General features: G+C 43.3%; 1 protein-coding gene across 9 annotated transcripts; it reads right to left on the reverse strand.

Moving 5' to 3' along the window:
• Positions 1 to 6416: 6416 nt before the first annotated feature.
• Positions 6417 to 16874, reverse strand: med1l (mediator complex subunit 1-like). Of its 9 annotated transcripts, none has more exons than XM_020494665.2 (17): positions 16703 to 16874; positions 15750 to 15841; positions 10281 to 10356; positions 10022 to 10076; positions 9617 to 9749; positions 9490 to 9518; positions 9285 to 9356; positions 9130 to 9204; positions 8904 to 8980; positions 8713 to 8778; positions 8510 to 8621; positions 8226 to 8350; positions 7930 to 8052; positions 7550 to 7786; positions 7262 to 7357; positions 7051 to 7147; positions 6417 to 6895 (listed from the first exon to the last, which is right to left on the reverse strand). In XM_020494665.2, exons 1-17 carry the CDS (start codon positions 16707 to 16709, stop codon positions 6508 to 6510), a joined length of 1860 nt encoding a protein of 619 aa, XP_020350254.1. In that variant the 5' UTR covers positions 16710 to 16874; the 3' UTR covers positions 6417 to 6507. The 9 variants fall into 9 exon arrangements, 8 of the variants coding, with proteins under 8 accessions (XP_020350254.1, XP_020350256.1, XP_020350255.1 ...); XM_020494667.2 differs by having other exon boundaries at positions 7550 to 7748; positions 7934 to 8052; positions 16703 to 16872; XM_020494666.2 differs by lacking the exon at positions 16703 to 16874 and adding an exon at positions 16182 to 16298.
• Positions 16875 to 17644: the final 770 nt, after the last annotated feature.

The following is a 17644-nucleotide window of genomic DNA, read 5'->3' on the forward strand; positions in this document are numbered from 1 at the left end:
GCAATGAAGGGAAAACGCACTCCGCTAGTCTAGATTTAAAGAGACAGTGCACCTTATTTCAAGGGAGATGATGAAATAAATCAGAGGGAACCCCTTCAGTATACAATAACCTAGGCAAAATTTTACATTAAGCAAATGATACAACATTGGCATTGCACAGCATGATAGGCTATGATGAGCACATATGAGCTTTTGGACATGCACTATGTGATTTGAAGGACGTGCTATATATGTACATATCTATAACTGGTTGTGTTTGAATACTCATACTAGCTTCTAAATAGTTTGCAAAAAATAAACATTTATAGTATGTGACATTTCGAAAATAGTACTCTGAATGCGTTATCTAAATGGGCAATTACGTTGATTCCTGCCATTCGTTCATTTTTGTACAGCCGGTCAATTTATCTTATTATCAGCTGTTGTCAAACACGTGAGTCGGAAAAGATTTGTGAATTTTAGTAGATCAAACCCTGAAATTAGTATGCAGTTTAAGTATGTAGTATGCTAGTATGGCTATTCAGACACGACCTCTGTCTACGTTTGTGACAATTCACTACTCTAGTAGTACTACCACCAATTTCCCGCATGAAACTTCCATGACCAGGCTCTTTTACTATACGTGGACATGGACACTATTCAAGTGTCAGTATTTAATGGGACTGACTTTCCTGAGCAGATAACAAGTGATAAAAATCTATTATTGGAAACGTTCCATTGTTAATAAGTTTAAACAGGAATAGGAAATATCAATGATATATAAATATCTATGATATTTCTATCATCCAAAACGTTCATTCAACTTCCTTTAGGTATCACACCCTGTGGCCTTTGTGTTGTACTGACCATGGGAAAAAGTTTGCTGAATTGCACAATCCATGTTTATACACTTATCATGGAAATACTGAAGTGTGTGTCTGTTCTATTGTTCCCAAGACATAATTTAAAAGAAATAAGGAAAATAATTGGTAACACTTTACTTGATACCCAGCGTCATTACACGTTATGACACGGTCATAACCATGCCATAATATGTCTTAACAGCTGACATAACCTGTTATAATATGGTCATAACACTGTCATGACCCACATTTTTACAGCTGTTGTGACATATATTGCGTAATTGTATGGCTGGTTATGACACCTGCATTAGAATAAAACCTGAACATGGTTTCAGCCTAGCTCGGTGCTTGCTGTGGTGGTGAGGCAGCCAGCGGGAAAATACGGAGCGTAAGGGTTGGTAAAGTTCTCTAGTTGCGCTGTGATTGGCTCAGTGTTCTGTCACTCATAGGGACACTACATCGCCGCAAAATGTACAGGTAGAGCTTGAAAATTCAAGCCCCTTGCGAATCTGCAATAGTCACATTAGAAGTGCCCATCCAAGAAGGCTCAAGGTCATTACCTTAGCTTTGATTGGACTGATCATGTCAACACTACACTTTCAAAATCTTAGCTAGCAAGCTAGTAGTCATCATCATGAATCAAGTCGACAATCTACTGGCAAATCTTTTTCACTCCTTGTCATGTGAAGAGAAATAATGGATAAAACGCATCGGTGCTCATGGGCCATTGAACATAAACATATATACACTGCTCAAAAAAATAAAGGGAACACTAAAATAACACATCCTAGATCTGAATGAATGAAATATTCTTATTAAAAACTTTTTTCTTTACATGGTTGAATGTGCTGACAACAAAATCACACAAAAATGATCAATGGAAATCAAATTTATCAACCCATGGAGGTCTGGATTTGGAGTCACACTCAAAATGAAAGTGGAAAACCACACTACAGGCTGATCCAACTTTGATGTAATGTCCTTAAAACAAATCCAAATGAGGCTCAGTAGTCTGTGTGGCCTCCACGTGCCTGTATGACCTCCCTACAACGCCTGGGCATGCTCCTGATGAGGTGGCAGATGATCTCCTGAGGGATGTCCTCCCAGACCTGGACTAAAGCATCCGCCAACTCCTGGACAGTCTGTGGTGCAACGTGGCGTTGATGGATGGAGCAAGACATGATGTCCCAGATGTGCTGAATTGGATTCAGGTCTGGGGAACGGGCGGGCCAGTCCATAGCATCAATGCCTTCCTCTTGCCGGAACTGCTGACACACTCCAGCCACATAAGGTCTAGCATTGTCTTGCATTAGGAGGAACCCAGGGCCAACCACACCAGCATTGTGGTCTCACAAGGGGTCTGAGGATCTCATCTCGGGACATAATGGCAGTCAGGCTACCTCTGGTGAGCACATGAGAACCCCTAAGAAATGCCACCCCACACCATGACTGACCCACCGCCAAACCGGTCATGCTGGAGGATGTTGCAGGCAGCAGAACGTTCTCCACGGCGTCTCCAGACTGTCACGTCTGTCACATATGCTCAGTGTGAACCTGCTTTCATCTGTGAAGAGCACAGGGCGCCAGTGGCGAATTTGCCAATCTTGGTGTTCTCTCGCAAATGCTAAACGTCCTGCACGGTGTTGGGCTGTAAGCACAACCCCCACCTCATACCACCCTCATGGAGTCTGTTTCTGACCATTTGAGCAGACACATGCACATTTGTGGCCTGCTGGAGGTCATTTTGCAGGGCTCTGGCAGTGCTCCTCCTGCTCCTCCTTGCACAAAGGCGGAGGTAGTGGTCCTGCTGCTGGGTTGTTGCCCTCCTACGGCCTCCTCCACATCTCCTGATGTACTGGCCTGTCTCCTGGTAGAGCCTCCATGCTCTGGACACTACACTGACAGACACAGCAAACCTTCTTGCCACATCTCGCATTGATGTGCCATCCTGGATGAGCTGCACTACCTGAGCCAGTTGTGGGGGTTTTAGACTCCGTCTCATGCTACCACTAGAGTGAAAGCACCGCCAGCATTCAAAAGTGACCAAAAAAAACAGGAAGCATAGGAACTGAGAAGTGGTCTGTGGTCCCACCTGCAGAACCACTGCTTTATTGGGGGTGTCTTGCTAAATGCCTATAATTTCCACCTGTTGTCTATTCCATTTGCACTTCAGCATGTGAAATGTATTGTCAATCAGTGTTGCTTCCTAAGTGGACAGTTTGATTTCACAGAAGTGTGATTGACTTGGAGTTAGATTGTGTTGTTTAAGTGTTCCCTTTATTTTTTTGAGCAGTGTATATATTTTACCTTTATTTAACTAGGCATGTTAGTTAAGAACAAATTCTTATTTTCAATGATGGCCTAGGAACAGTAGGTTAACTGCCTTGTTCAGGTGCAGAACGATAGCTTTTTATGTGCCTTTCCCCTTATAACTTAGCCTACTGTTCTGACTTGGTGGTGCACCTGTAGCATATAGCCTGTTTTAGAGAAATGTCATCATCAAATATTGTAAGAGCTTTAATTGTCTGCTTATATGTCCCCCTTATTTATCCTACGAATCTGACTTGGTGTACAGGTAGAATACTGTAAGAACGGCCCATGTTCTGAATTCTGTCGCTGTACATTTCAAAGGTGCTGAACAAATAGTTATATTGACTACATTCGTCCTAGCTCGCTCATTGTCTTAGACAGACAGTACTGTGCAGCCGTCTTTATCGACCTTGCCAAGGCTTTCGACTCTGTCAATCACCATATTCTTATCGGCAGACTCAGGAGCCTCGGTTTTTCGGATGACTGCCTTGCCTGGTTCACCAATTACTTTGCAGACAGAGTTCAGTGCGTCAAATCGGAGGGCATGCTGTCTGGTCCTCTGGCAGTCTCTATGGGGGTGCCACAGGGTTCAATTCTCGGGCCGACTCTTTTCTCTGTGTATATCAATGATGTTGCTCTTGCTGCGGGCGATTCCCTGATCCACCTCTACGCAGACGACACCATTCTATATACTTTCGGCCCGTCTTTGGACACTGTGCTATCTAACCTCCAAACAAGCTTCAATGCCATACAACACTCCTTCCGTGGCCTCCAACTGCTCTTAAACGCTAGTAAAACCAAATGCATGCTTTTCAACCGGTCGCTGCCTGCACCCGCATGCCCGACTAGCATCACCACCCTGGATGGTTCCGACCTAGAATATGTGGACGTCTATAAGTACCTAGGTGTCTGGCTAGACTGCAAACTCTCCTTCCAGACTCATATCAAACATCTCCAATCGAAAATCAAATCAAGAGTCGGCTTTCTATTCCGCAACAAAGCCTCCTTCACTCACGCCGCCAAGCTTACCCTAGTAAAACTGACTATCCTACCGATCCTCGACTTCGGCGATGTCATCTACAAAATGGCTTCCAACACTCTACTCAGCAAACTGGATGCAGTTTATCACAGTGCCATCCGTTTTGTCACTAAAGCACCTTATACCACCCACCACTGCGACTTGTATGCTCTAGTCGGCTGGCCCTCGCTACATATTCGTCGCCAGACCCACTGGCTCCAGGTCATCTACAAGTCCATGCTAGGTAAAGCTCCGCCTTATCTCAGCTCACTGGTCACGATGGCAACACCCATCCGTAGCACGCGCTCCAGCAGGTGTATCTCACTGATCATCCCTAAAGCCAACACCTCATTTGGCCGCCTTTCGTTCCAGTACTCTGCTGCCTGTGACTGGAACGAATTGCAAAAATCGCTGAAGTTGGACTTTTATCTCCCTCACCAACTTCAAACATCAGCTATCTGAGCAGCTAACCGATCGCTGCAGCTGTACATAGTCTATTGGTAAATAGCCCACCCTTTTCACCTACCTCATCCCCATACTGTTTTTATTTATTTACTTTTCTGCTCTTTTGCACACCAATATCTCTACCTGTACATGACCATCTGATCATTCATCACCCCAGTGTTAATCTGCAAAATTGTCATTATTTGCCTACCTCCTCATGCCTTCTGCACACATTGTATATAGACTCCCCCTTTGTTTTCTACTGTGTTATTGACTTGTTAATTGTTTACTCCATGTGTAACTCTTTGTTGTCTGCTCACACTGCTATGCTTTATCTTGGCCAGGTCGCAGTTGCAAATGAGAACTTGTTCTCAACTAGCCTACCTGGTTAAATAAAGGTTAAATAAAAAAATTTAAAAAATAATCAAAATTACGGATTGCCTCAACCACTCATCATCCGATTATTCCATAGTTTGTACATTTCAATCGTAAGTAGAAACCAAATTTGATTATTAAGCAAGTCAGCCATATCAGCGTTTTTTAAAAATGCAGTAAACTGTTTCGCTGCCAGACAAGGCTCCGCTGATATCCAGGTGTAGCGGTAAGATGTTGGGACAAAATAAATGTATGCACGATAGTGCTCGCTCACTGGAGCTGCTTCTTGTTTTTGCCTGAGAGGAGTGGAACTCATCTGAGGAGTGCGCTCATCTGTTGCAATAGTCCATCCAGTTGTAGGTTCCAAGATTCCTTTCGGCACACTAGTGTTGTACTGCACTGTTTGTGGTCCGCCTGTTAGCTTTCCCGATTCTTGCTCTTTTCACCCACAGGACTGCCGCTGATGGGATGTTTTCTATTTGTCACACCATTCTCCGTAAACTCTAGACACTATTGTGCATGAAAAGCCCAGGATGGCGGCCGTTTCTGATTTACTGGATCCGGCACGCCTGGCAACAACGATCATGCCAAGCTCACAGTCGCTTAGGTCACTAATTTTAGCCCATTCTTACATTCAATCGAGCAGTAACTGAATGCCTCGATGCCTATTTTATATAGAAAGCCACCGCCACATGACTCACGTCTGTAGGCGTGATCTATTTTCATGAACGGGGTGGTGTACCTAATGAACTGTCTAGTATGTTTGTGTGTATAGTAATGTATGCATTCAAGTCTGTAATGTCTAAGTTACTAAATTGTTTGTCTAATGTTTTGTGTCGGACCACAGGAAGATTAGCTGTTGCCATTTGCTAATGGCGATTTGATTTTTGTCTGTCTCTGAAGGGATCAAAAGCCAAGCCCCCAAACCTTTTACAGCAAACCATTGCTGCCACACTGGAATGCACACCAAGAATGTGTTCTACATCCTTCATTTAAGAGTTTTACTGACACACGTGCAGGCGAGCGTGAGAGGTAAATAAAACAAATGAAAGGAAACTGCAGCCAATACCATAAAAACAGTTGTAACTAATCGGACCTCTGGTCTGAGAATTGATACTGCCGCACACAATGATAGAGAGAGGAGTTTAGAAATACACACTATTCATATTGTGGTTTAAAGCAATTACAAATGCATGCACAGTGCATGCTATGGTCTAAGGTTTACATGTCATAAATTAGAGTAATATGTGAAGTTTAACACGCTGACGTCTGAAGCCCACTAACAAAGTAAAACAGTGCTAAGGGCTTGCTTATTTTCTAAAATATGTTTTTGCCAGGGACAGTTATAAGCAGTACAATTACTTTAATATAAAGTAATTATAGTTTAAAAGCCTATTATGCTGATGTGAAGGCTACCTCAAAACAACTAATAGGTCAAAAGACTTTATTTTTTAGAACCATTCAATAAAAATATCACGTAAACATTTTAACCCCTTTGAGGGTCACGCATTGAACTGACTAGATAAGTTCTGGGAGATGGTTGTTGTGCATCCATTGTGAATACACACACACCGAGGCACAGGGGTAAGGGTTGGCAGTAGGGTTTGTATTGACTTCAGCAACAGACAGACAGAAGGCAGACTCCGCCGCCGTTGCGGTGGTATCCGTCCCCATTGCATCCTGGGAGAATACGGCAGCGGTAGAGGAGGTAGTAGGGATGCCAATGGACTCCAGGCCAGAGCCAGAAGAGAGACTGCCGTCAGCCTCACAGGACATGGGGAGAGGAGAAGCAGGGCTGACATCTGCAGTGGATATGGTGGCAGAGCATGCAGGTAGAGGTTCTCCACAGGTCCTCTTGGACAGCCTCCGATTCAAGGCACGCATGGTCACAGGAATAGACATACATCTGAATTAGAAGAGCAAGACGATGAATATCGAAGACATGTAACCAACAACTCATGAAGTAAATACTCAGTGTAAGAATGTGGTCTCTGCCTAGAGACAAAATTAAGCAGTATGACTGAGAAATGATGGACCTAGTGGGAGAATACAAACTCAAACCTCTTTAGGACTCTGGAGACATATTCATCCATGGATTCTGACCCCACTGCAAACAGACTGCAGGTGAGCTTCCGGGAGTCTGCCACATTCACCAGCACTGCAAGACAACAATACACCACACTAAACCCTGAGTAGAGAACATGGAGTGTAACATACTGTATTGTGATTCTGCTAAACTGACCCCTGCAGAGTAGAGATAACAAATACTCACAAACAGATAGAGAGTCACTGTCAGATAGGTGAAAGGTCACAGAGAGGCTAGAACCTGACTCAGGGAGGACTTCGCAGTATAGGTCACACACTGGACCTAGAAAAGGGGGTTTGGTTATAGCCAAGTCAACAATGTTCACTCGTATGAACAGTTTGACATAAGTAATCTGATGAATGGTTGCATCCTTATGACACATTCGATACCATCCATGTAATAACTAAATAGTATTCTGTGACATTTGGGGATTGCAGGATTAGAACCCTGATGTATGCTCAGTTGCTCACTTACCTGGGCTAGGCCTGAGAGAGGTAATGCAGCTGGCCAGTAGAGTGTTAATTGCACACTGGTGGCGGAGCAGCTCCAGTAGGGCAGGGACATGGGCGGGGTGGGTAAAGGGAATGGTACTCATCAGCGTCCCCCTCAGAGCAGCTTCTTCCCATGCAGCCCCCGGCAGCACATAGCTATGTATCTCTTTACCTGGGAGGGGCTGGATGGAGAAGACCGGTGTGTCAAAATGATGGAATGCTGAGGAGAAGAAAGTGGTGTAGGTATTACTGTGCACAGCTGTCAATGATATCATACTGGCACTACCGGTATATACGTTGTAGAGCAAAATTATAAGTCCGTAAGCATTCAAAATCTGTTTTGGTTTAAGCATATATACACACAAACCACTAGAAAGTGGGCATCTTGGCCATCCCATGTTTTCTTGCCACCATTCTCCCCTAATAAGGTCATCATCAACTGGGGAAAAGGTGCCCACTGCAGGTCAGCATCAGCTATGGCAACATCTAGGAAACAGTAGCAGTTTGAACACAAGGGAGTTGTACAACAATGCGTTCAATTGAAATGTGTCTGGTATCATCCCAATGTGAATTACAGTGTAAGAAGACCCATTTATTCACAGATAAGACTATAAGCACAATTGAATCTTGCTAAAAAAGGAGTATCAAAGCATACAAACCTGTAATTTGGCTGAGCTTCTCAACAAAGGAAGAGAGCATTGGTAGGGGTGGCTGCAGTTTGAGCTGGAAGCAGGCTGGCATCATTTCAGAGAGCACCTCACAGAGAGGACTGAACAATGGTAGACTGCAACAACAAAAAACACAAACTCAAGCTCTTTATTAGCATAGCTGTCTTAATGTGGGATTTCATCCTAATATGGGGAATTCCATGTCTGCACTTAGAAAACCTCAGATATCAATGCATCATTTGAAAATAGTAATATAATGACATTGAGATAGTTACCCCTGGGCATCAAGCTGAGGTGGCTGTGGGATGACAGATGCCATCTGGAGCCTGTGTGTAGAGTCACTTGGCCCCACTGTCACCAAGGCCAACTGGCCAATACTGCCCCTTTCTGCAACCCCATAGCAGAATACAACAGTACTTAATTATATATATTTGAAGAAACAGCATTCAAATGCAGTTGCGAATGTTCCAAAACATACCTGAATCGGACATCTCCAACAGAATGTCAGAAGGGCTGATGTAGTATTGGATAGTCATTGGGATACCTGAATAGGACAGACACACACAAAAAAAAGCATATTTCTGTTAGTCATTGAGGGTGATCGAGCAGCTAAAGAAACGACTAGGGGCTTTCTGGCTAATGGTCTTGCTCCCTTTATTAGTAACCTACCTTCGCTCCCTGCCGTAAGATAGCCAATCCTGCCATTGAGAATCATGTCCACTTGAAGATTGCACTCCCTTAATGCTCTGAAAGGAGAAAAAAACATGTGAATATTTCAACACAATGATATTGGATTTCATTCAAGACAGGTTAGGTTATTTAATTCTCACAGCAAAATGCAGGAGTCACAATTCCCTCTATTCAACTTCGGCCATTCGTATTACATTTCACTAACCTTGGCAAATGGGATATCTTCTGTAGATCTTTCCCCAAGAACTGCAGGGCTGTGTAGACCTTGATCTTGGTCTCACTAAAATATATTAGACTGTCCTGTTATCATGCCGCTTAACCAATGACATTGAATATCAACTAGTGGTAAAAAGGCAGTACTTGTCTCCAGGGATGTTGTACAGGGAGGAAAGGCCTTTCAGTTTCACTGAGAATTCTTCAAACTTCTTTGACCTGTACAGTAATAAACAGATGGGGGTAATCTGAAGTGCCAACAATGTATACTTTGTTAGAACTTGGTAAAATAAATGTCAGGTGACCTCAGTTGACAAATTGTATTAGTCAGACCATATGTATTACATCTTACTTTAGCAGTTGAAGAAGTGACTCGCTTGACTGTAACACACAAAAAACATTGGCTTGAGTGACATGAGTAATTTGAAACATTACAAAATGTTTTCCTATATAGGAATGAAACAATATCAGTCTAATACCACAGGGGCTTCTCCATGTTGGGCCAATTTCACATCCTCCACCTCTCCGCCAGGCAGTAGTAGGACCTCTAGGTAGAACATGTCAGCTGTGAGGTAACAGGTTGTCTCAGTGGGGCTCAGGTGGGACCCCATCCTGTACAAAACAGAGGTCAAGGCTCAATAATGAGAAATGCCATTGCAAAACACCAAGAGTGCGATGGAGGTTATTTAGTGTATAGCATCAAATTAATTACATACTGTACAGGCCTAAGAATCTTTTGATCCAAAAATCAGGAAACTCAAAAGATGCTGCACTGACTTGGAGCATTCAAAATGGGTAGAGGTCCCTGGATTATCCAGTAGAGGGACACAAAGTCTAGGCATTATATTACCGAATGAAAACAGATTACAAAATTATCATATTACCCTCTCTGTTTGGCCATTATCTCCAACCGTGATACCATGGCGCTCAAAGACGACACTGGAACAGAAAACAGTTTGGGAAATGTTTCATAAAAAGTTATAATTTGAGTGAAGTGACAATACAACAAATGGCAGACACCATAATCATAATTCTGCATGATGACCTTCAACTGGAATGGAGTGCATTACATCTGACACTAGTCTATGCAGAAGATTGAATTTAGCTGATGTTGTGAATACAAATAGCTTATGTTTTGTTTACCATTCAGTGCTTCATGGAGTATTTTCAGACACCTAATCAGTGGTTCACAGGGTTTGGTGTCACCTCTCGATTTGTCCTATAAAATACAGATTAAGACATTTTTTGAGCAGCTCAAGTATCCTGATAGAAAACACTTACTACATACTATGACAGAGTTTGAGAAAGCGCATCTCTTGAGAGTCTTTAGGAACTCAATGAACTTAGGGCTTAAGACTGAGCAGCATTGTTGAGGGGAGACATCTAGATGGCCCAGGCCCAACTCCAGCTGCCTTATCCCCTCGGACCACACATCCCTGTCCGCCCAACAACCACTCAACAACCCCACCCCCAACAGGCCCTGGAGACTGACTGCTGCCAAGCTGAACTTCTTTCCGAGGCCACACAACCATCCCCAGTCATGGAGTGCAACTGGACAATGGCCATGGATGGATCAAGATAGATTCGTCAGAGTCCAGAAAGCAGTGTCCAACTGACACAATTCCAAAAACCTTTCAGCCCATTCTAAAACGACAAACAAGAGCTTTTAAATTGTACCCCCACTGACGTTGAATCTAAACAATGATAGATCTGGGTAATGTGTTGGGAAGGGGGTGGCACTTAATACTGGAAATTATTCCTTTTGGTGACAGATCATACCAGTTACTCAGTCAAATAAGGGACCAGTCGTTGATGTAGAGTTATACTAATCTGGCTAAAAATCATCTTGGAATGCCAACATCTGGAAGGCATTTCAAGTCTTGTGGCTGAACGGTCACGGATGTTTGTCCTCAAGACAAGTTTGGTGAAACATTAGTCCAAGATGTACTGTTAAGGAGTGAAGGCTAGCCTACTCCATTAACATCCAAGACCCTTCCTTATATGTAATGTTCAGAGGTAAACTGGTTCTGGCAGCCAACTACGCCATCTAAACGTGAATCGATTCTTAATCGCAATACGGTTCTGAAAACATAAGGCCCTCTACTTTCAAATGAAAAAGAACTCCAATAAATGGTCGCTTTAACCCCCGCAGCAAAATGCGTCCGGGGCATAACCCCCAGGATATTTTTTGGGTAGAATGTCTGAGGTCAGACATTCTACTCCAAAATGTATGAAAATTTTATTATGTTGACAATATCAAAGATATAACTGATGAGAGCCACTGCAGGGAGATGAGGAGCAGGTGGTGCCTGTGTGATCGTGGCTCTCATTCGCACCACTGCTCATTCTGTTTGCTACAAATAGCCTACACATTGTAACTTGTCATTGATCTTAAAATGGATAGTATGTGTTTTTTGGCAATTAAGCCCAGATACCATTTGTCTATGCGTGCAGTTGGAAGGAAGTTGAAGGTAGTTTTGCGAGCCATTTCTAACAAGCATTTCTACAGGAAGAGCTAGCATGCTAGCTGTTCCCATAGACTTCCAGTCATTGCGCCAACGCTAGGTAGTAACTTCCTTCAAACTGCGCGCAGAGACAATAATGGTATCCATGAGTTAATCTGACTCAGGGTAAGTAGAGAAAGGCATAATTGCTGAAGTCTCGCACTATCCCTTTATAAGTGCCTCTGCAGAGAGATATACAAAACTCAGCCTAAAAAATAAACTGCCCTTTTTCAGGACCCTGTCTGACAAATAAATTGCAATGGCCATACTGTGAGACGCCTAAGACAGCGCTACAGGATCGTCCTCACAGTGGCAGACCACGTGTAACACCTGCACAGGATCGGTACATCCGAACGCCACACCTGCAGGACAGGTACAGAATGGCAACAACAACTTCCCAAGTTACACCAGGAACGCAAAATCCCGCCATCAGTGCTCAGACTTTCCGCAATCGGCTGAGAGAGGCTGGACTGAGGGCTTGTAGGGCTGTTGTAAGGCAGGTCCTCAACAGACACCACCGGCAACAACGTCGCCTATGGGCACAAACCCACAGTTGCTAGACCATACAGGACTGGCAAAAAGTGCTCTTCTCTGACGATTTGCGGTTTTGTCTCACCAGGGGTAATGGTCGGATTCGCGTTTATCGTCAAAGTAATGAGCGTTACACCGAGGTCTGTACTCTGGAAGGGGATCAATTTGGAGGAGGGTCCGTCATGGTCTGGGACGGTGTGTAACAGCATCATCGGACTGAGCTTGTTGTAATTGCAGGCAATCTCAATGCTGTGCGTTACAGGGAAGACACCCTCCCTCATGTGGTACCCTTTCTGCAGGCTCATCCTGACATGACCCTCCAGCCATACTGCTCATTCTGTGCGTGACTTCCTGCAAGACAGGAATGTCAGTGTTATGCCATGGCCAGTGAAGAGCCCGGATATCAATCCCATTTAGCACATCTGGGACCTGTTGGATCAGAGGGTGAGGGCTAGGGCCATTCCCCCCAGAAATGTCCAGGAACTTGCAGGTGCCTTGGTGGAAGAGTGGGGTAACATCTCACAGCAAGAACTGGCAAAGCTGGTGCAGTCCATGAGGAGGAGATGCACAGCAGTACTTCATGCAGCTGGTGGCCAGATACACCAGCTGCATGGTGTATCCTTTTGTTCAGGGACACATTATTCCATTTATGTTAATCACATGTCTGTGAAACGTGTTCAGTTCGTCTCAGTTGTTGAATCTTGTTATGTACATACAAATATATACACATGATAAGTTTGCTGAAAATAAATGCAGTTGACAGTGAGAGGACATTTTTTGTTTTGCTGAGTTTATATAACGTTCAAAAGTTTGGGGTCACTTAGAAATGTCCTGGTTTTTGAAAGAAAATCATTTTTTCCCCCCCATTAAAATAACAATTGAGCAGGCATACAGTGTAGACACTGTTAATGTTGTAAATTACTATTGTAGCTTGAAACGGCTGATTTATGGAATATCTACATAGGCCCATTATCATCAACCATCACTCCTGTGTTCCAAAGGCACGTTGTGTTAGCTAATCCATGTTTACTATTTTAAAAATGCTAATTGATCATTAGAAAACTCTTTTGCAATTATGTTAGCACAGACAAAAACTGTTCTGATTAAAGAAGCAATAAAACTGTCATTCTTTAGACTAGTTGAGTATCTGGAGCAAGTCCTCAACTGGCAGCTTCATTAAATAGTACCCGCAAAACACTAGTCTCAACGTCAACAATGAAGAGACTACTCTGGGATGTTGGCCTTCTAAGCAGTTGCAAAGAAAAAGCCATATCTCAGACTGGCCAATAAAAAGAAAAGATTAAGATGGCCAAAAGAACACAGAGAGGAACTCCGCCAAGATAGTCAGCATCCCGGAGTCACCTCTTCACTGTAAATGTTGAGACTGGTGTTTTGCGGGTACTATTTAATGAAGCTGCCAGTTGAGGACTTGTGAGGCGTCCGTTTCTTAAACTAGACACTAAAGAACTTGTCCTCTTGCTGAGTTGTGCACCAGGGCCTCCAACTCCTCTTTCTATTCTGGTTAAGGCCAGTTTGTGCTGTTCTGTGAAATGGAGTAGTACATATCGTTGTATGAGATCTTCAGTTTCTTGGAAATTTCTCGCATGGAATAGCCTTAATTTATCAGAACAAGAATGACGAGTTTCAGAAGAAAGTTCCTTGACATGTTCAGCCTGTAATCAAATGCACAAATTTTGATGCTCCAAATACTGAACTAGTCTAAAGGCCAGTTGTATTGCTTCTTTAAAATCAGCACAACAGTTTAACATAATAGCAAAAGGTTTTTATAATGATAAATTAGCCTTTTAAAATGATAGAACTTGGATTAGCACACACAATGTGCCATTGGAACACGAGTGATGGTTGCTGTATGCCTATGTAGATATTCCATTAAATAAAAAAATTAAATAAAAGAACATTTCCAGCTACAATAGTCATTTACAACTTTAACAAGGTCTACACTGTATTTCTGATCAATGTTATTTTAAATGGACAAACATTGCTTTTCTTTCAAAAACAAGGACATTTCTAAGTGACCCCGAACTTTTGAACGGTAGTGCATATTCATTTATTTACCATACTTTTGAGAGTGGTGTAAATTTAAATGACTATATGGTAAACAATCACATTTATTTATAAAGCATTTATTTTATTTTTTTTACATCAGCTGATATCACAAAGTGCTATACAGAAACCCAGACTAAAACCCCAAACAGCAAGCAATGCCGAAGCTTCTGTTCACACTGATTAACGTGTAGACAGAGCGTGAGGACTGTTACACACATTGGCAGTGCCGTTAGAAGAGCTTCAACTGAGAACCAAGATTAGTCCATGTTCTGGATCGAGTTTGTATCTCGGTCTAGCAGCAAAACACTAAACCAATGTTGAACTTATCTACCTGCGTCTGCCTGTTTGGCGACGCTTTTCCCATGCCGGAGGGTATATCTGTGGTCAGTGGACGGTAGGGAATGCGTCGACGAGCTGTGCCCAGGAAATAATTCAATCCAATTGTTAGAGGCTAACACCCCACCGCCAAATCAAAACCAAACATGGATTCCATGTTGTGTTATTGCCTTGGGAGCACACCTTCTTCAGGATTGGGTTGGTGGCTCACATCCAACTTTTAGGTGCACACACTGCCACCTACTGTACTGGAGTGTGAGGTCAGCCATGGCCTACCTACATTCAATTCCGGTAATACAAAATTGGGGGAAAGGATAATTTCCCTGCCAACTACTAGCCCAAAAAACACCCCATTCCACAATTTAATCCTACTCCAGGCCAATGGTCTGGGAGGACAGAACTTTACCACTCAACCCCCCCTTGCAACTATTTTGCAGTAAAACCTAACAATAACAAGTACTTCTTTGCAGCTGCCACCACAACCTCCATTTTCTGTGACTTACAGTCCCATTTCTGCAGTACAGTTGACAACAACGGCAATGAATGCTAAGAAACCCACATTATTCCCATTCCTCTCTGCGTACTCAAGAGGAACCCTCTCAGGATCCCTCACTCTGTACCCATCTTCCTCTAACACGCACTACACTGCTTCAGCATTACAACACTTTCTGTGCTACTCTGACCCTGGAGCCCGCAACCTGCCTTTCTCTCACCGGACACCTCAGATCTCCAGCCCCATGGGCACCCCCACAGCTTCCTCCACCGATACTACGCATCCCTTTGTTTCATGCCCTCCTGCAAACATCTAGGGATCTCCCTCCTACACAATGGCTGCAACATAACTTAAGCTTGGCACCTAAAACAAAACAAATATTTTCAGAACAAAAGCTCTAACAGGATAACTGACACATCCTAACTTGACCGTGTCAGGCAAAGACGTCTAACAATTGGATTCAATTATTTTCTACACGGGCACTGCTCAGCAAATGATGCATTACCAATTCCTCTGACGTGGGAAAAAGTGTTGCCAAACAGGCACAGAAACAGATTGGTAAATAAGTTGCATGGTGGGTTAGTGTTATACTGCTAGACTGAGAAACTCAGTCTTGAACCTGGGCTAGGGGAAACATCTGACATTGGAGGAACGTTTCAGAAATATTTCACTAATACTTACCATACACCTACGAACCAGTTTAAAGGTCTCATTCCATGTCTTTTCTGCATATTTTGAGTGCAGGTCAGAAATGAAGGACTTACTCCCAACCACTGATGGGCAGAAGATTAAGTACTTAAGATACAAATACATTGGATGGCGACATCAAACAAGACAGCAGACTGGAAATAACAATTGCCATTGTGTGAATGGGGTCAAAAACAAGGCTGAGCCTCTTATTGGCTATATATCTGCGTTCAATTGCTTCCCTCAATTACAATATTTTGAATATTTACCTCGGTATTGCCCTCTCTGAATTACATTAGTTCGCCAAGCACTAGTCTGACTAAATCAGGCTGTAATGTACAATTAGTTGGTATACACCCAAAACTAATGACTGAAAAACTGTTCTTTAAAAGCCAGAATGTTGAATAAAATTATATTTGAGCTTACTCTAGCAGTTGGCTGTACAATTTGTCCTTCAGCCGCTCCCAATTTGAGACATATCCGCAGGAAAGTATGGATTACACATTTGTGTGCACAGTGCTGAAGTTCACATTTCTATCACTTGGCACATGCGTAAAACCATGTAATTAACTGCCGATTTCCGTTAGTATGCATGCAACACGTACACACGTGTTTGCTCATGACCAAAGGCAGGTGCAAAAGATGGAAGTAGCCTACATGCACGCATACTAACTGAAGTCTGCAGGTGTTTACATGGTTTTTACGCATGTGCCAGATGATCGTAGACATTTCTACTTCAGTACCAGCGCTCTAAAAACTTGGGTAAACAATTGTTTACCGTGGATATTTCGATCATCTGAAGGTCCACCACCACGGACAACCAGTAGAAAAAGTTCAAATTTAATTTAATTAAACACTGGCTCGTGATGAACGTTCACACGATGTTGCAGTCATTAGTTTCAGTCTGTATCAATTAATTTATCAGAATATCCAAGCACATCTCTCACCTGCCATCTTCAATTATATCTTGAACCAGAAGTTGGTGCCCATGCGGTTTCAGAATGAAATAAACTGTTGTGTTTCCTCTAAAATAGGCCTACTCTGAAACAGGTCAACAACAAACAAAAAAAGTGTATGTGATGATACGCACAGGAAGAGCTCCACCAAGTGGGACATGACACTAATGATTTAAATACCCACAGTAGGTGACGATCAGGGGGAGCTGTTTTGAAGCCACTGATCCTCCATCTTGGCACTTCCCCACGTTGTGAAATATATTTTGGAAACTATATTTTTATTTATTTATCCGTTATTTTATCAGGTAAGTTGACTGAGAACACGTTCTCATTTGCAGCAACCGACCTGGGGAATAGTTACAGGGGAGAGGAGGGGGATTAATGAGCCAATTGTAAACTGGGGATTATTTGGTGACCGTGATGGTTTGAGGGCCAGATTGGGTATTTAGCCAGGACACTGGGGTTAACACCCCTACTCTTACGATAAGTGCCATGGGATCTGGGTTGGCGCCCCCCCTTGGGTTGTGCCGTGGTGGAGATCTTTGTGGGCTATACTCGGCCTTGTCTCAGGATGGTAAGTTGGTGGTTGAAGATATCCCTCTAGTGGTGTGGGGGCTGTGCTTTGGCAAAGTGGGTGGGGTTATATCCTTCCTGTTTGGCCACAGTGTCTCCTGACCCCTCCTGTCTCAGCCTCCAGTATTTATGCTGCAGTAGTTTATGTGTCGGGGGGCCAGGGTCAGTTTGTTATATCTGGAGTACTTCTCCTGTCCTATCCGGTGTCCTGTGTGAATTTAAGTATGCTCTCTCTAATTCTCTCTTTCTTTCTCTCTCTCGGAGGACCTGAGCCCTAGGACCATGCCTCAGGACTACCTGTCATGATGACTCCTTGCTGTCCCCAGTCCACCTGGCCGTGCTGCTGCTCCAGTTTCAACT

The sequence above is a fragment of the Oncorhynchus kisutch genome, linkage group LG11, assembly GCF_002021735.2.
Source record: "Oncorhynchus kisutch isolate 150728-3 linkage group LG11, Okis_V2, whole genome shotgun sequence".
NCBI classification, from domain to species: Eukaryota; Metazoa; Chordata; class Actinopteri; order Salmoniformes; family Salmonidae; genus Oncorhynchus; species Oncorhynchus kisutch.